Source organism: Puma concolor, chromosome B3 (genome assembly GCF_028749965.1).
Source record: "Puma concolor isolate L17-30 chromosome B3, mPumCon1.1.hap2, whole genome shotgun sequence".
NCBI classification, from domain to species: Eukaryota; Metazoa; Chordata; class Mammalia; order Carnivora; family Felidae; genus Puma; species Puma concolor.
Genome location: NC_141672.1, coordinates 30,055,676 through 30,075,321, shown reverse-complemented (window position 1 = coordinate 30,075,321; position 19,646 = coordinate 30,055,676). Strand labels below are relative to the sequence as shown.

Here is a 19,646-nt window from a genome sequence, read left to right as displayed (position 1 = left end):
CTTTTCTCCTTGGTCGTCATCCCCCTTTGTCTGCCGGCCCCCCCCCCCCCCCCCCCCGCCTTGTTGCATTACATAATGACCAGCAAGTCCATACTGTTCCTGCTTTCCATCTATACACTGTCCCTGAGATTTCATCCATTTACATAACTATAGAAACTAATGACTTCCCCCAACTCCCTTCTGAGCTTGGAATTTTTTTTTAACTTTTTTTTTGAGTTTTTTTATTTTGAGAGAGAGCGTGTGATCTCTCACACGGCAGAGAGGAGAGAGAGAATCCCAAGCAGCCTCTGCGCTGTCATTGCAGAGCCTGATGAGGGGCTCGAACTCAAACCTGAGCCGAAATCAAGAGTCAGACATTCAACTGATTGTCACCCAGGTGCCCTTGGGCTTGGTATTCTTAACTACCCTTGGACTTTGCTGCCTGGTTGCAGGTGCCTCACATAAACCTTTCCTCCAGCCTGCCCATCTTCTTGTGTTCCTTGCTCTGTTAGTGCCATTACCACCTTCCTAATCCCTTATGCTAGAAACCTCTAGGATCATCCTTGACTCCTTCCTGACCATCCACATGGAATTTGCCACAAAACCTGGTCAGTTCTGCTTCTGAAATACCTCTTATACATCTGTTTTTCGTCATCACTCTACCAGGTTTCTCCAAAATGAAACATAATCTAATGTGTCGCTTCCTCAACCTTAACAATTTTTATGACTTTTTAAATTAATTTTTAAAAATTTATTTGTGGTAGATGGGGGGTGGGAGGTAGGGGAGGGTGGGTGATGGGCATTGAGGAGGGCATCTTTTGGGATGAGCACTGGGTGTTGTATGGAAACCAATTTGACAATAAATTTCATATATTTAAATAAAAATAAAAGACATGAAAGGAAAAAAACCTAAACCTAAAAATAAATAAAAATCCAAAAATAAATAAATAAATTTTATTTATTTATTTATTTTTGAGAGAGCAGGGGAGAGAGAGAGAGAGAGAGAGAGAGAGAGAGCAAGAGCTAGGGAAGGGCAGAGAGAGAGAGGGAGACACACAATCCGAGGCAGTCTCCAGACTCCCAGTTGTCAGCACAGAGCCCTGCGTGGGGCTCAAACGCACAAACCGTGAGATCATGACCTGAGCTGAAGTTGACACTTAACTGACTGAGTTGCCCAGGCACCCCAGCAATTTTTATGACTTTTTATTGTCTACAGGACAAAGTCTAAAGACCTTGGGCATGGCAAATGAGGTTCTTTACAACCTGTTCCTAACCTTTTCCTGCAAGCAGCCCTGACAGACTGTTTCCCAGCCAGCTCAGGCGTACTCACTGGTTTTCTGTGTAGGCCTTGCTCTTTAACTTCACACCTCAGTCCCACAGTCATGTCTGCTTGGAGCCCATTCACCTTCCATTCACCACAGTCACTCTTCTGCTCAGGAATTGTATATTTACCTTGCCTTTCTTGACCACATGGAATGATCAGTCCTGCAGCACTTTGTTCATGTCTCTTTTGTAATAGTTATCCTGTATTAAAGCTAACTTTATGATCTTTTTGAGGACAGCATCTAGATCTTTTTAATTTCAGTATTGCCACAGTATAGTACCTAGAATATAGAATTTTGATAATTACTTAAGGGATGAATATATCCAAATGAAGTAAAAGAGAACTCAGCCCACACTGAGTCTGCAGAGCTCCCATGTTGTCTTGTGAACAGCACATTGAGAGGTGGTTAAGAGCTTGTTTTCTGGGGGGCTCCTGGGTGGCTCAGTCCATTGGGCATCTGACTTGGGCCAGGTCATGATCTCGTGGCTCATGGATTCAAGCCCCATGCTGGGCTCTGTGCTGTTTGCTCAGAGCCTGGAGCCTGCTTCAGATTCTATGTCTCTGTCTCTCTGCCCCTGCCCACTCAGGCGCGCGCACGCGCTCTCTCTCTTTCTCTCTCTCTCTCTCAAAAATGAAAATAAAAAAAAAATTTAAAAGAGCTTGATATCTGTAGTTGGGCATGCCTGGGTTCAAACCCTCTCTGTAATGCTTCCTAGCTATGGCCATTCCCCTGTCTATAAAGTGGTGATGACGAGAGGCTGTGAGAATTTAACATAAAGCACATATCACAATCTCCAGTACATTGTAATAATGTTGAGCTGTTATTAAGATTATAATGTATTTTTAATGAATAACAGTAATACTTAGTCAAAAACAAGGTAAAAGTGGCATGTTCTCACATGATTTTCCCAAGGGAACCTGTTCTTTCTTTATTTTGAGAGAGAGAGAGAGCGCGCACACGTGCACATATGTGCAAGCAGGGAAGGGGCAGAGAAAGAGGGAGAGGGAGGATCTTAAGCAGGCTCCACACATGGGGCTCAATCCCACACCCATGAGATCAATCCCATGACTGTAAGATCATGACCTGAGCCAAAATCAAGAGTTGGTCACTCAACAGACTGAGCCACCTAGGTGCCCCTAAGAGAACCTGTTGTTGTTGTTGTTGTTGTTCTTCTTCTTTTTTTTTTAAGTGTATTTGTATATTTGGAGACAGACTGACACAGTGTGGGTAGGGGAGGGGCAGAGAGAGAGACAGAGAGAGAGAGAGAGAGAGAGAGAGAGAGAGAGAATCCCAAGCAGGCTCCAAACTACCATCACAGAACCTGATGTGGGGGTTGAACCCACGAGCCGCGAGATCATGACCTGATCTGAAACCAACAGTAGGGTGCTTAACCAAGCAGATTACGTTTTACCAGCAACAGTGACTATCAGTCTGCTTTCATCTCCTATTCTGTACTTATCTGGGAAGAGGAGTGTTGTTCTTTTTCTCCTGTTATTTATTATTTTTGTTACTGTTGTTAATACTCTTGGTATCCACTCTCCCCTTTACAAAAACTGAGTTTTAGATATGAACAGTGATAAGCGAAGTAAGACAGAGAAAGACAAGTATGTGGAATTTAAGAAACAAAATGGATGAACATAAGGGAAGGGAAGGAAAAATAAAATGTGATAAAAACAGAGAGAGAGGCAAACCATATTAGCCTCTTAAATACAGACAAGAAATGGGTTACTAGAGGGGAGGTCTGTGGGGGGATGGGCTAAATGGGTGATGGGTATTAAGGAGGGTGCTGTTGGGATGAGCTCTGGGTGCTATATGTAAGTGATGAATCACTGGTTTCTACTCCGGAAACCAATACTGCACTGTATGTTAACTGACTTGAATTTAAATTTTAAAAATATATGAACAATGATAACAAAAAGGAAGTTGAACTTGAAGAGTAAGAAAGGGTAAACCCAGGGCAAGGATGAAAATAGTGTTTGGATTAAGAGACTGAGGAAAGTAGAATCTAAGGAAGGTTCTAGTTTTATTCTGTCATTCATCAAATATTTATTGTTGCCTCTAATACAGGCAAGGTGAGGGGTATCAGAATTGTATAAGGCCTAATTTTATCTCTCTCTAAAGATTTTTAAGAATCCTTTAAATAATTTTTGTACACTTTTTTAAATGTTTATTTTGAGAGAGAGAACACAAGTGGAGGAGAGTCAGAGAGAGAGGGAGACAGAATCTGAAGCAGGCTCCAGGCTCTGAGCTCAGCACAGAACCCAATGCAGGGCTGTAACTCATAAACCATAAGATCATTACATGAGCCAAAGTCAGACGCCCAGCTGACTGAGCCACCCACATGCCCCTAAGTAAATTTTTTGAGAGAATTGTAGATTTACATGAAATTGTAAGAAATAGATCCCTTGTATATCACTATAAGGATTTTGTTTATTTTTTAACTTTTTTTAATGTTTTATTTTTTGAGAGACAGAGCGCCAGCAGGGGTGGGGCAAAGAGAGAGGGAGACAGAATCCAAAGCAGGCTTCAGGGTCTGAACTGTCAGCACAGAGCCCAATACTGGGTTTGAACCCATAGACATGAGATCATGACTTGAGTCAAAGTTGGACACTCAACGGACTGAGCCACCCAGGTGCCCCCAGCACAGGGATTTTAAATCTTATTAATAATGAAGGTGAAGGGTGCCTGCCTAGCTCAGCGGTGGAGCATGCTACTCTGGATCTCCGGGTCATGAGTTCGAGCCCCACATTTGGTGTAGAGCTTACTTAAAATTAAGAAGGTGAGACAGTTCCTTGTAAAACTGGTATGAAAGAAACCTCAGATAGAAAGCACTTTATAATTTTGAGAAAGGTGAGATTACTGTGCTTGTAAGCATTAGCAAATAAAGTTTTCACACAGGTGTCAGTTTTTAAGCCAAACCTCAGAGGATGAGTACAATTGCTTTAGGTTGAGAATGGAAGGTGAGAATGAGGTAACCTAAGAGCCAGGTGAGAGAGAGGACCTGGGTTCCTTCACTGGTCAGTGGCGAATAAAATCTAGACTTAAACTGCACATCTCTTGTGAATTGATTCTTTTTGCCTCAGACTTTCAGAACTCAAGTAATGATGGGCCTCTTCTTAATCTCAGGTCTAATTGTTATGTTTTCTGTGTTTAATATAGAATACCTTGATTCTGGGGAGTCTGACTTACTGAAAATAGTTCCTCTTGTGCTTTTAGAATGACAGTAGAGAACGGCTTGAGCATAGCAGTGAAAGGCGGAGGCGTGGCAACCCTGAGCTATCTAACGGACGACCCCAGGGTAACTCACGGCAGGTGGTGGAACAAGATGAAGAAGAAGATGAAGAGCTGACGTTGAAATATGGCGCCAAACATGTGATCATGCTCTTTGTCCCGGTGACCCTCTGTATGGTGGTGGTCGTGGCTACCATCAAATCAGTCAGCTTCTATACCCGGAAGGATGGACAGCTGTATGTATGAGTGTTTTGTTTTATCATTCTCAAGGCTGATACGGCTTTTCTTCATTCTGTGTCATTATCACTTTGGTGGCCTCTGCTCTGAAGGGACACAAAGGCTAGAGAGTTCATTCTCTCTGACAGCCAGAAGCAGTTGAGATAATGAGGGGTGATTATTACTTGATGCTTTAAGTAGAGAAAATGAGAGCTACAGAATTTTATTTCATGTATGGTATCACTGGATAGAGCTGAATTTATTTGGAATTGAGCAGGTAAAGAATTGAATACTGGTTTTTTTCCACCTCAGGGCCATTGGTCCCATTGTTCTGCTGGAAGGTTCTTTCCTTTTCTGGCTTTTTAAAAAATGTGTATTTATTTGAGAGAGAGAGAGGGAGGGAGCATATGTGTGTGTGATTGGGGGAGGGGCAGAGAGAGAGGGAGAGAAAGAATCTCAAGCAGGCTCTGTGCTCAATCCCATGAATCACAAGATCATCGTGACGTGAGCCAAAACCGAGTCAGATGCTCAACCTATGGAGCCACCCAGGTGCTCCTCCTTTTTAACTTTGATGGATTAATTCCTCTCATCTTTCTCATCTTCCCTTAAATGTCTAAGTACTCAAAGATAATTGCCCTGATCCTCATAAGAGAATTAGGTCCTTCCTGATGTTCTTTCTCATAGCAACCTGTTCTTTTTCACCTGTCACAAGATGCAAATCTGTTACTTATTTACAGTATTTAAAGCCTGGTTTCCTTCTATACTGTAAGGCTTATGAGGGCAACTAGTGTCCAGGGCTAGTTATGTAATAAATGCTCAGTAAAAAGTCATTAAATGAAAGGATGAAGAATTAATACAAGCTGGCATTCTCTAGACTCTTGGGAGACTGTTGTGTTGATTCTCTGGTGCTGTTGGTACGACCCCTTTGCCTTTAAGAAAAATGCTTTCAGATTCACCTAGTTCTGTCTCAGGGACTCCCATTGGGCTCAAACAGAGTTTTAAGTGAATTTTAGAATTTGAAATTAGCGAACTGTGTGGTGTTCTGAAAGCCAAACTTGTAATGATTTGGAAGAAACGCTAAGATAATGAGTAAAGGGCAGGGATTGGAGACAGTAGCCAAAAGAGACTAGGTAATATTATCTGTATACGTTAGAGTTAGTTTGGGCTACATGTTATAGAACAAGGGTTAGTAAGCCATAGTCCAAAGGACAGATCCGCCTGCCACCTGTTTTTATAAATAAACTTTTACTGAAACACAACCATGTTCATTCATTTATATATTGTCTATGGCTGTCTTCATACTGACTTCACACTACAGTGGCAGGGTTCAGTGGTTGGAACAGAGACCATATGGCAAAATTTAAAATATGTACTCTCTTGGGGTGCCTGGGTGGCTCAGTCAGTTGAGCATCCCTACTTTTGATATCAGCTCAGGTCATGATCCCAGGGTTGTGGGATCGAGTCCTGCATTGGGCTTTGTGCAGAGTGTGGAGTCTGCTTAAAATTCACTCTCTCTCTCTCTCTCTTTCTTCTCCTCCTCCTCCTCCTCCTCCTCCTCCTCCTCCTCCTCCTCCTCCTCCTCTCTCCCACCCATGCCTGCACTCTCTCTGTCTCTAAAATAAATAATGAAATAAAATAAAATTTAAAAAATGTGTACTCTCTAGTTCTTTACAGAAAGTTGCCTGACCCTGTTACAGGAAATGAAAACAAGTGGTTTAAATGGTATACATATTTTTTCTGTTTCCTAGAGAGTGGTATTGGGTACTCAGTCCAGATTGGTATAGTGACTTCACATTTTTCAAGGATTCAGTCTTCTTTCCTTTTCCTTTAGCTTCTATCATTTATGTTATTCAAGGTTCCTTATTGGTACTGGAGCTCTAGGCTTCAAATCAGACAACAGGAAGGAAGGAGTGGCAGAGAAGAGGATATAAGACATCTCAGCAGAATTAACGCCTTTCTTAGAAGTTCAGCACAACATATCCGCTTATAACTCATTGACCATATTTAGCCTCATGGCCACACCTAACTGTAAAGAAGTCAGAAAAAAGTCTTTTAGCTGGGAGACTGAGGACCTGGAATAAAAACATGTTTATGTGAATGAGAAACCAAGGGGAAGATGGATATATTATATCAGAACAGTTCCTATAGGTGAAAAAAAATAATTGTAAGCCACTGTATTATAAGCCCTCTTCCTCTGACAACTGTTTGTAGCCTCGGTATATGGCAGAACCCAGTTCTTTAACAAATTGCTAATAAGCTATGGAGAAAGAACATTTGAGGAGTAATTATTTCAATATAAAGCATCCACTAGGTGGAGCCAGTGTCTGGTTCACGGAAGTCCACCTCTCCATATTTTGGATATCTCTTTTTATCTTGAAGCACTTTATTTATTTATTTATTTATTTATTTATTTATTTATTTATTTATTATTTTTGGAGTTTATTTATTTTGAGAGAGAGACAGCAGGAGTCATGGAGGGGCAGAGAGAGAGGGAGAGAGAGAGAATCCCAAGCAGGTTCTGCACTGTCAGCACAGAGTCCAACGTGGGGCTCAATCTCATGAACCATGAGATCATGACCTGAGCTGAAACCAAGAGTCAGATGCTTAACCGATTGAGCCACCCAGGCGACCCTAAAGCACTTATTTTAAAGTATAGCTAATTTTCTTAGCTAAAATTCTTGGCTAGATTGCTGAGATGGAAGAAAGGTCACTTAAAGATACCGGTTTGAATCAAAGAAACAAGACAAGGAGAGGGTATGTGGTTTGACCTGGGGCTTTTGTGTTTTGTTTTATTACAGAATCTATACCCCATTCACAGAAGACACCGAGACCGTGGGGCAGAGAGCCCTACACTCAATTCTGAATGCTGCTATCATGATCAGCGTCATTGTTGTCATGACTATTCTCCTGGTGGTTCTGTATAAATACAGGTGCTATAAGGTGAGCGTGAGATATGGAGCTTTGGTTTCTACCATGTTCTTTTTGTGATTGGGTTTTCCTGTCTTGTACAAAAGGGTCTTATGTTGTAGAACTGATTTGATTTTGAGTTTTAATTTTTTTTTAATTGTTAGTTTAACTTTAAAAATTTGATTTTTAATTTTCAGATTTTCTTGAGTACAGGCCAGTGGAGCCTCCTTCAGACCCTGGTGTTAAACTCATTGGTGACTGGTTATATTCCCACTTCTGTATTGGGAGCCATCCATCCCTTACTGTCTCTCCTGCAGGAGCACTAGTTCTTTCCTCGGGAAATAAGGGCAGGGGAGATTGTGCGGGAAAGACACAGGCCCAACACTCCCAGCCTCTGCCCACTTAGCTCACCTGCTAGCTAAGGGATTCACTCTTGAATTTTTGCCACCTGGCACATATTTCAGATGCGTGCCTCAGAAAAATCACAAATTATTATAAGTCATGAGCCTTTAGGGTCTTTCTCAAAGAAATGAAATGAATGATAACTTTCCAAATATTGAAGTCTACTCGATTTCCTTCTATTTATTTCTGTATATTCTTTAACATGGTTAAGATAAAATGTATAATCAGTATGTGTCCTTTCTTAACTTTCACTTTGGGATAAGCATTTTTCCATATTATAAATTCTCAGAAAATATGTCTAAAGGCTACATAACATTTGACTCAATGAGCGTATTGTAATTTACTTTCCCTAATCTCCCTGATGTTGGACATTTAAGTTGTTTCCAGTTTTTTGCTATTCTAAACAATGAATGTCTTTGTGGAGCTTTTTCAGTTTTTCACATTATTTCCTTAGGGTAAAATCCTAGACACAGAATTTCAGGGATGAATTATCTACATATTTTTAACCATTATGGTGTGCAAAATTCCTTTTTCAAAATGATAGTATCAGTTTGTACTTAACACTAGTAGAGAATGAGAATGTCTTACCCTACATTTACCAGCATTGAATTTTAATTTTTATAGATGAAACAAAATGCCTTAATTTGCATTTGGCTGGTATTTAGTAAGATCAAATACCTTTCCAGTGTTCACGAACTTTAAAATTATGCAGAATTTAACCTTGCTTGTTGAAAGTTTGAGTGGGTGGGAGTGTTAACCTAAGTGTTGGCCATCTGTAGTCTTGACATTGTTAGTAAGTGGAAAAGATGGAAGACAGGTGTGTATGATGATGGCAAGTGTCATTAATACTCAGAAAACCAAAGAGCGAATGATGTAAACCCTTGCTGCAAAGCCTTCTCCTCCCCGTTTAAGTATCTTCATGACAATAACTTTGTCTGCCTGTGTTTACTTACTAGGTCCATGTTTCTGCTCTGCTGGACTCACTTTGTGACTCTTATCTAGATTACATGCTACTTTTCTTCTTTGTGTTTTATGGGGAGTCTGTATCCTGTTTAGGGTCATAACCACACCTGTACACCTTTAGGAAGGACCAAAAGTTCATAACAGCTTTAAAAGTTTGCTTTCCTAAGCTTCTTCCTTTCTGTGATCTCCCTGGTATTTTTTGGGTTTTTTGGCCTCCCTTTTCCATTCCTCCAGCTAGAAATGACTTTATTTTACCAATGACGGGGCTTTGTTTTACCAATGATGGGGCCATGAAGTGGGAGGACAGAGAGAAATGAAAGAAGTGCAGTGTGCCCCACTCTCTGGGAAGTACAGCTCCTCCAGGTTACAGAGGAAACTTCCCCTCTGAAATTTAGGCTCCTGCAACCCCCACTGCCACCCCCACAGGATTCTTTGGGGGCTGAATGTGAGAGAATGGTGAAAGGAAAAACCCAAAATTGATATTTTTGCATTCTCTTTTTTGTTAGGAGACCTCTTTCCTGTTCCTTTCCAGAACTAGGCTTCTAGAGCTCTCACTGTCTTGCTAATGCCCAGTCAGAGCTGCATTGAATTCTAATGGAGGAGGATAGTACTGGAGGGGAAAAAGTGATCAACTTATTTCTCATTCCCCAGCCCACCTGACTCTGTTCACTTTTCAGAGTCCTCACCTAGCAGCTGCATGCATTCTCTCCAAGTTTTATGGTTGCGTTTGGCAGGAGAGACAGGATAGGTGTGCTTTTACTCCATGGCACCTCGAACCTCTCTTGATACATTTTTGGTCAGTTTTGTGCATCTTTTAGTTACATCTCATATAACTCTTTTAGAAAGTATGCAAGGGTTTATTTTCAGCCACATTTCTACATTTATTTGTTCATGGGTGTTGCTTTGTTTTGCTTTTTAACATTAAGTTCAAGTCTTAGCAGGCACAGCCAATTCTATAGGAACAAGTTGTTTACTTTGATTCCTAGAGTAAAATAAAAGGAGCTTTTGAGTCAGAAATTCAGAAACTTGCCAGGACCTGTTTGGAAATAAACCCTGAAGATTTGTTATGTCAGTGGTTGGTTGTGCAATGTCTGTGAGAAGCACAAGAAGCTAAAAGACCAAACAAACTTTTAAAAAGGTAGAGACTGAAAAGGCAGTTAATTATTACATATCAGGTTATAGATGAAACTATATAACTTACCAAAAGCACATGATTTCCGGCCTGGCTAGTTCAGGGTTTAGAGGAGATGCCTGCTGTTCTACACTGAAGCATGGCTCTTTTCTTTCAGAACATTTAGCACAGGAAAGCTGAACTAGGGATTTTTGCAAGATGAGAAAAAAAAGCCTGTTTTACCACCTGATGTTCTAGAAAAAGGGCAAGTGCTATTTAGTCATCATCAGAAGAGGCTTTGAATTCAGGTAATAATTCAGAAAATCATAACATTAGTGACAAAAAACCATTATTACAGACAAAGGGCTAATATCTTTACAATATGAAGAGCCCTTTCAAACTATTAAGAAAATTATGAACATCGTAGGGGCGCCTGGCTCCTACGTAGGGGCGGCTGCCTTGGTTGGTAGAGCATGTGGCCCTTGACCTCTGGCTTGTAAGTTTGAGCCCCACATTGGGTGTAGAGATTACTTTTAAAAAAATGAAATCTTTATAAAAAGAAAAAAAAATTAGGAACATCCTATAAATTTTTAGAAACCCAAGCCACAGGAATTACAAAGGAAATGTAGATGGCCAGGAGAGAAACAGAGAGATGTGTATATATGTTTCCTCAATAGAAAAACAAGAAACATTAGAATAACAAATTGATACATTTCACCTATTGACTTGGTAAAGATTAATACAGGCTTTTTTGTGTGTGAAGTCACTAAGCCAATATATATCAATAGTCAGTAATAAGAGTCTGTACACTTTGATTCCATAATTTTCCTTTCATGATATATCTGAAATAAAGAATTTGAAATGCAGGAAAATATGTGCATGCTAAGATATTTATCCTAGCATAAATTACAATTGAAAAAAAATTGGAAATTGTAATTCCCTAAGAAATTGGGAATAAGAAAAGGTTAAGGGGCACCTGGGTAGCTCAGTTGGTTAAGCATCCGACTCTTGATTTCAGCTCTGGTCATCTCTCACAGTTCATGAGATCAAGCCCCTCATTGGGCAGAGAGAGAATTCCAAGGAGGCTTTGCACTGACAGCACGGAGCCTCCTTGGAATTCTCTCTCTACCCCTCTCTTGCTTGCTCGCTCTCTCTCAAAATAAACTAAAAAAATTTTTAAAAGGCAGAATATTAAACTATATATTACTTGATTCTAATATTGTTAAAAGGTCTTTATACATGTAGACAGAAAACATACCTGAAAAAAAAAAAAAGTTAATTAACAACTTTGTCCCCAATCAGTGGGAATTGTTTCCTTCTTTTAGTGTTTATCTTCTCAATATTATGCGTGTATGTTGCTTTTCTTTTCAGATAAATGCTTTCTTAAAATAATGCCCCCATGTTCCCTTGCTGAAAAAACAAAGAGCTTATCTCAAGAAAGATGAGAATTTCTAGTATTCAGTGTTTACTCCTGCTTTTTAATTCAGCACTTAATACGGGGTACCAATGTACATCTTCCACTTGTTAAAGCTCTTCTGTTTTGTAATATTTTATATAACTTTTTAGTTTTGTAATGGATTATTTCTGTAGCTGAGATTTGGGAGCGAGGGACTGGGAAGCCCTCAAGGAGGTTGCTTTTTGCTCTTTCAGCTTTACTGGGTTTTCTGCAGACCAACCAGAGGAAGGGCTCCCTTTAGAATATTTTGCTAAAGTTGAAGTATTCAGAGGGAAGTGTATAGGTGTCTTCACTTTACTTTGATATGTATTAAAAATAAAAAAGACTAATAGATGGCGAACTGGATAGAAATGCTGCAAAGCCAAGTATAGCAAAATGTGAATGGTAGCTGGATATTCACTGTGAAATTCTTTAAACTTTGCTGTATGTTTGAAAAATTTTTTATAATACATTGTTGGGGGAAATTTTTGTGAAAGAACACTAGAAATTAAGTTTGTTGTATTCAGGTAGTCAGTTTAGAATATTCAGATGTCCAAGGAATACCAGCTTCCATGTAAAGCCATTCTTTTGACTTTTCCCCAAATTGTACCATTTTATAAAGTTGTTCTAAAGAAAAAGAGACAGCAGAAATCTTTCAAGACAATCATAGATCACCTTGGGTAATCAAAACAGAACCACAAGAGAAAGAAAAACTAACATACATTTTAATCACAACTAGATTTTGATAGCTTAGAGCCTGATTATTGGAACAACTGGATCTGGGAGGTGGGTGTGGGAGGTTTTTTTTTTTAATGAAGACAAAATAATACTCTGGTAAGAGACTATGTTTGGAAAATTTACTGGTTAAGTAACTTCTGTCATTAAACAGTAAGCTTCATTGAAAGATTGAAGCATATGGGGCGCCTGGGTGGCGCAGTCGGTTAAGCGTCCGACTTCAGCCAGGTCACGATCTCGCGGTCCGTGAGTTCGAGCCCCGCGTCGGGCTCTGGGCTGATGGCTCAGAGCCTGGAGCCTGTTTCCGATTCTGTGTCTCCCTCTCTCTCTGCCCCTCCCCCGTTCATGCTCTGTCTCTCTCTGTCCCAAAAATAAATAAACGTTGGGAAAAAAAAAAAATTAAAAAAAAAAAAAAAAGATTGAAGCATATAATGGGTGTATCCACCTCAAAATAATTTCAATTTGGTTAGAAATTACTTGACAGTTTTTTTTGTGCTTCTCCATTCTGTTCTTAAAATCTCCAGGCTCCCTGGGTTGTATTGTATTTTCCCAAATACACCTGTTACATAAAATTAACATTTAAAATGTTCATCTTGTGTAACAGATGAGAAAAGTCAAATTCTGATTCTATCATATTCATAAGCTGTACATGAGTAACAGTGACTAATATTTGTATAGTGCTGTTTGAATTGTGCATGATGATGGACTTAGAAGTGTTCCAAAGAATTCGTAATATTACTACTTAGTAATGAACCATGTTAAATAAAATAGAAAGTGTTCTAATACTTACTGAAACTTTAGATTCTGAATATTTCATCAAATGGTTATATAATTTAAAGGCTTATTTTTGTTAATACAGTTAATGTATGCATATACAAGTCACCTAATGGAATATCTGATTTTCAATTTTATTGTATTCAGTTTTTTCTATTTATTTCAGAAATACCACGAAAAATTTCCATTGAAAATATTGCTCCTTTAAAGTTTAAATGTGGACCTTTGGTTCCCCAAAAGTCAAATGAATTGATAATTCATTTTAGACTGTATTATTTTTAAAATTTCACATATTTCTGGGGCACCTGAGTGGCTTAGTTGGTTAAGCGTCCGACTTTGGCTCAGGTAATGATCTTGCAGCTCGTGGGTTTGAGCCCCACGTTGGGCTTTGTGCTGACAGTTCAGAGCCTGGAGCCTGTTTCAGATTCTGTGTCTCCCTCTCTCTCTGCCCCTCCCCCACTTGCACTCTGTCTCTCTCAAAAATAAACATTAAAAAAAAAATTTTTTTTAATTTTCATATATTTGTAAAGGAACAAGGTCTGTATATGTCTTGCTGAATTTTCTCTTCTGCAGTAGTTCAGCACCAAAGAGTTCTAATAGAAGTATGCACTGATCCCAAAATCAGTTTGAGTTCTGCCATTTGAAAAGCATAACACATACAGAAATAATACATTATTTTTGAAGTAAGAAATTTGCCTTTTTGTAGGGTTATGGTATCTGTCAGTTACATTGAACTGCTTTCTTTTCTAGGTCATCCATGCCTGGCTTATTATTTCATCTCTGTTGTTGCTGTTCTTTTTCTCATTCATTTACTTGGGGTAAGTGGTGAAATATTTGGTCTGTTTTTCAGGAATTAAATCTGTTTGATCTATATAACTGTGACTTAAAGCCACGTACTTTGTTGATGAATTACTCTTAAATTATAATTGTTTTTATATATAGTTTGTACCTGGTGTATATAAGGCTGGTTAGTATTGTAAAATATCTATGTATATATATATTTTTAATGGCTACACTAAATTTCTTGATAACATCATATGTCCTAGCTATAAAATTTATTTTGCGTGTTTAATTTTATTATTATCATTCTTTATTTTTGAGAGAGAGTGCGCACGAGTCGGAGAGGGGCAGAGAGAGGAGAGACGCAGTATGCAGAGCAGCTCCAGGCTCTGAACTGGCAGCACAGAGCCCCATGCAGGGCTTGAACCCACAAGCTGTGGGATCATGATCTGAGCCGAAGTCGGACACTCAACTGACTGAGCCACCCAGGCTCCCCACATGTTTAATTTTTTAATTAATCTATTTTAGTTAAATATTAAAGTTTATTTTTATTTATTTTGAGAGAGAGAGATCAAGGAGGGGAGGGGCAGAGAGAGAGGGAGAGAGAGAATCTCAAGCAGGCTCTGTTCCATCTGTGCGGACCCCAACACGGGGCTCGAACTCATAAACTGTGAGATCATGACCTGAGCCTAAATCAGTATCTCAGCTTGGGGCACCTGAGTGGCTCAGCTGGTTAAGTACCTGACTCGTGATTTCGGCTCAAGTCATCATCTCATATTTGTAAGATCAAGCCCCATGTCAGGGGCTCTGTGGTAGGTGTGGAGCCTGCTTAAGATTCTCTTTCTCTCCTTCCCTCTGTCCCTCCCCTGCTTGTGCTCACTCTCTCTCTTTCAAAGAATTATAAATAGGGGTGCCTGGGTGGCTCAGTCGGTTAAGCGTCTGTGTCTCCCTCTCTCTGACCCTCCCCCGTTCATGCTCTGTCTCTGTCTCAAAAATAAATAAACGTTTAAAAAAAAATTTTTTTTTAATAAAAGAAAAATAAATAAGCTCAACTTGAGGGGACAAGTGAACTAATTTAAAGGAAACTATTAATAGCACAGTTGATAAGATATGAAAATATGAAGGTGAGATAGGAATATCTAATTTGGAGGAACCATAGTTCTAAACAATGCTTTGATGAAAATTACTATATATAAATCTTTTTAGATTTCTGTTTAATTTTTTTCAGGGAAGTGTTTAAAACCTACAATGTTGCCATGGACTACATTACTGTTGCACTCCTGATCTGGAATTTTGGTGTGGTGGGAATGATTGCCATTCACTGGAAAGGGCCGCTGCGACTCCAGCAGGCATATCTCATTATGATCAGTGCCCTCATGGCCTTGGTATTTATCAAGTACCTCCCAGAGTGGACAGCATGGCTCATCTTGGCTGTGATTTCAGTATATGGTAAAACTCAAGACTGACATTTTGTTCATCACAGAAGTACCTCACTGGTGTGTTTCCCTTCCTTTTCCAGTTATCTTGACTTAGGAAAGTGATAACTGTTACATCCCATAGCTCTTCAGTAAATAAGTAATTAGCTATAGTATCTTTTTCATATAAAGATCTCCATTGTTTTGAGGTTAAGTTCTTTAAAAATGTTTTCTGAGTGCCCCCCAGTTGAACCCAGTGATGGATTAGTGGAAGGATCCATAGACTTCTGGTTAGAAGTCTATAGGACTCAGATTTAAGTCCCATCTCTAGCACTGAGTATCTTTGTGACATTAGGAAAGTGCCTCAAACTCTTTGAGCTTCCGTTTCCTCATTTGGAAAATGGGAACGATGCTTCCCAGAGTTGTAAGAGTTCAGAACATATGTTGAAAAACACTAGCAGAGTACTTTATACACATAAAATGCTCAGTTGGTTTTTAAAATCAAAATTAGGTTACCTACTTCTTATAAGGTAACCTGGGTAGAATTATTCTTTTAAAAATAAAACGTATGTGGGCAGTGTGAGATTCAAATTCATGAACAACCAGTGTGACATGGGTGCTGAACAGTCAGAATGTGCCGTTGCCATGAATAACAAAAGCAGCTGTATAGGTATGTACTTCGTGGCTGTCACCCTGCACGAAAGCCAAAAAGAGATCCATTTTCAGAGGTCAGCATGTGGTCTCTGATTATAATTAGACAGTGCTCTTTTATTGCTATTCAAATGCTTATTAAAATGTTAGGTGACCTGTAGTAGGAATCCTAACCATCCCCACTTGATTAATAAAGAAAAAGTCTGTGGAAATAGAATTAATTTGGTTCTGTTCTCATATTTGAGCAGTCCTAGAACTATAGAAGTCATATATTGTTTGTGCTTTTCGTGATGATCTTAGGTTGTACAGTACTTGATGGTTTGCAGAGTACTCATCTATTATTGCATAGCTGTGTTCTGGCCAGTTCTGGCCCCCATCTAATCAGCAGCTGGTAAATACTTTGCAGAGATTTTACTAATATGTTCTTCAGTGCCTTTTCAACAGCTGCAGTTTGCTTTCACCTTCAAAGGGACACATGCTAGATCTTTACCTAGTTGCTCATGGAATTCTTCAGCAGTGCAACCGTTGCGTATTATTTTTGTTGTCTAGATCTTAACCACATCCAGCTTTCTCCAGGAGCACAGATACAACATCACACTGATGATATTATCCTCTGAAGAGATTCATTTGACATACTCATTGGAGATATACAAATAGTCACAAAGGAGCTAAAAAAAATGGGGTGGGCATTGCCTATACATAGTACAAGGCTTTGCCACCCCAGTTGAATTCCTGAAAATTATTTGGTGCGCTGAGGTGTAGCCGCGCACTGAAGAGAAAGTTCTCAGATTGAGTGGATGTGCAGGGCTGCCTCTACCGGTGAAACAGCAGCAGCACCAAACTGCACATAGTCTTTATTTCATGTTCGCCAGGTATAGACATCAAAGAATGTGAAAACATGGGAGGAAAACCCAAAGAGCCTCCAGACGTAGACGAAACACACATCTGGTGTTTACGGGAAAGCATGTAGGGAAGATGTGCAGTTTCGAGGACTGCTAGGCAATTAGAGGGGTCTGGTTCCCTAACTGGCTCCTGGGAGATCAGGGGGCTCTGTTCTCATTGTGCTATCGCATTTGACAGCCTTGAGACCAGAACATTGCTGATGTTTCAGCAGTTACCCCATTCACTTACCCAGGGCTTACAGTACAGTCTCTGGAAATAACTCCACACTGAGGCCTTCTACATCTCTGACACTGTCAAGAAATAGCAACAGAGCCTCCCTATATCCACAATGTTAAAATAAGCCCCGTATTTTTTTAGGCGTTTTTGGGATCTGGAGGCAACCTATCACTCATTTACAAATTTTACTTAAGCCTGTTTATACTGTTAATAACAAATTGGCCCATCTTGAATTGGGGCCTCCTACAATAAAGGGCTCTAAGAATCTCCAAATTGTAATAGAACAGTCACTTCCCTTAATGTCCCCTCTCCCTACCTCCAGAGAATCATTCACTGTAGGAGCTCTGGCAGCCTCCTTTCACACCTGAAATCTCTGGACCACTTATGATCAGAAGTTGCCCGTGGATTCTGGTGTGAGAAACTGCCCTCCTCAGTCTCCTGCTATATACCATTAGAGTGGCAGTTGGAGAGTACATATTGAGCTCTCCTGGAAACAAAAGTTTTTCACAGGCCCTGAACCTGTGGAGCTCCATATCTTTCTGTGTGTCATGGAGGCAGCATTTTGCAAGTTCAAGACAACTACCAGGGCCTCCCTGCTAAGACAGAAATGTTACCTACAGGATAGAGCCAAGTCTGGGCCTTCTGGAGCATTGCACCTACAAGAGAGGTGGCCCCTTCTATCCTTAGTCCCCTGCTGGTTGACAGGGTGCTAGAAGAGGTCACCCCTCTCTCAGACCCGTGGCTACCTGGGAAGCCCTTTGGGAACAAACGAGTGGACGGCAGTGGGAGTTTGTACACCTTATGGACAGCATCAAAGTTACACGTAATGAAACTTACTAAAGAACTCCTTCTTTTCGTTCCCTAACCCAGACATCCTTGATCAGAGAGTGGGATCCAGAGGTCAGCAAAATTAGCTGAACTTTAGCCAATCATCTTATCCTAGCCAACAAGTGACTTCATCTCTGCATTTTTACAGACGCCTGGGCCATTGCCAATGGTGTAGTCATCTGGTTCCACCAATGGTAGCAACAGCGATTACTTATCCAAGGTTTTCCTCTTTAAGGAAAATAACTGTGAGAATCTCTGGCCTCACAGATAACCAGAATATATATCAAGGTTACACATGTCTCTGTACAAATTAAAGCCACAGTCTAGGCCTCACTTTATCCACTGTGGAGTTCCAGACATTGTTAATAGTGACTATCTCACCTGTAAAAGTACACAATGCTGGGCTCTTGAACAAGGGTTTCAGTGGGACTTTCACCATCCCTACCAGCCCCAGGCTACAGGCCTCACAGAGCACCATTGTGACATACACAAGCAAGTTAAAATTTAATTAAATGGAACGTGGCATTTTCTATCAGTAGACATTACAGGTGAATTGTAATAATGAGTCTGGTGCTATTTTTTATGTCCAAAAACAAAGAGTGCCACTTATGGAGGCAGCTGCCTTCGGTTCAGAACCAGGCTCCTCTCCTATCAGTTATTGGCCGTCTGTTATTAGTCACAATGCTCAACCCCTAAATCTTAGTTATTGTGAAGAGTAAATGAAAAAATACATATAATATATTTAGAACAGTATCAGTAAATGTTAGCTGTTATTTTTCAAAATATAAAATCCCATAATCAAGGCAGTAATTCCTGTTTACTGCTAACAAACCTGAAGTTTAGAGAAGTAAAGTATTTGCCCAGGCTTACAGTGTTTGATCTAGAATCTGAATCCCAAGTCCAGTATGCTTTCTACTGTGTTACATTATTTCTCCCATTTACCCCTCTTTCTACCATACATGATACAAATTATTTCTACAGAGCTTTGAGTTCCTTTAAGAGATTGTATCCATCGTTTAGTGATTCTCAACTCCCTTTTTATAAGGTCTGAAGATTTTTTAATTTGTCACACAGGTTCTAAAAATTCTTAAACAAAATTAAGTCACTTTAATTGTTCTAAAAATAAGGGAGTTTATCATTTAGCGATTCTGTAAGGGGCAGCATGTCATAAAACCGAGATAGTTACAGGACACAGCCCCTTCAAACAGGTTGAAAATCTCATTATTTCAGAGCACGTCAAATTTCCCTTTTGTCATTCAAAACAAATCAAAGTGGAAGCAGTGAGAGCTGAGAATTCTTTGTGTGATTTAGTATATTAGTGGTAGTAGTATAAAAGGAGACATGACCACTTGCTGGTGTGAGGGTTTTTTTTTTTACTTAAATGCATCTGAATGATGACAGTGTCAACACAAGCTGTCAAGTCTTCCTTGACAAATGTAGCTACCCATTTTAATAGTGTTAAATATTTGAAATTTTCTGTACTTCTGTGTTTTGAATTTTTATGGCAATAAAGAAAATGTAAGAAAAATTGCAGTTGATGGAAAGAGATAGAATTAAAAATAGCTGAGGCAAATCTCCTCCTCTCTGAGTTGCTATTTTTATGAAATAGGCCACTTTTCAGATCCACATGCATTCTAAGGCTTGCATATTGTGAAATGCTTTTGACAGGAGAACAAAAGAAATACTAAAGTTTCTCATGCAAAGATTTATTATTTTGTTGTGTTTAAATTTACTTCCCTCTTACTTCAAGTATCCCTAAGTAGTACCTATACTGT

The 19,646-nt window shown here is 39.6% G+C and overlaps 1 protein-coding gene across 3 annotated transcripts in view; it reads left to right on the top strand.

The window, feature by feature from the left end:
* Positions 1 to 19,646, top strand: part of PSEN1 (presenilin 1) — a 73,033-nt gene that overhangs the window by 29,315 nt on the left and 24,072 nt on the right. For all 3 annotated transcript variants that reach the window (XM_086709343.1, XM_025919614.2, XM_086709342.1), the window contains 4 exons: positions 4,521 to 4,771; positions 7,550 to 7,691; positions 13,829 to 13,896; positions 15,087 to 15,307. In XM_086709343.1, coding sequence (XP_086565469.1) covers positions 4,521 to 4,771; positions 7,550 to 7,691; positions 13,829 to 13,896; positions 15,087 to 15,307 — 682 coding nt within the window. The remainder of the gene's footprint in view (positions 1 to 4,520; positions 4,772 to 7,549; positions 7,692 to 13,828; positions 13,897 to 15,086; positions 15,308 to 19,646) is intronic.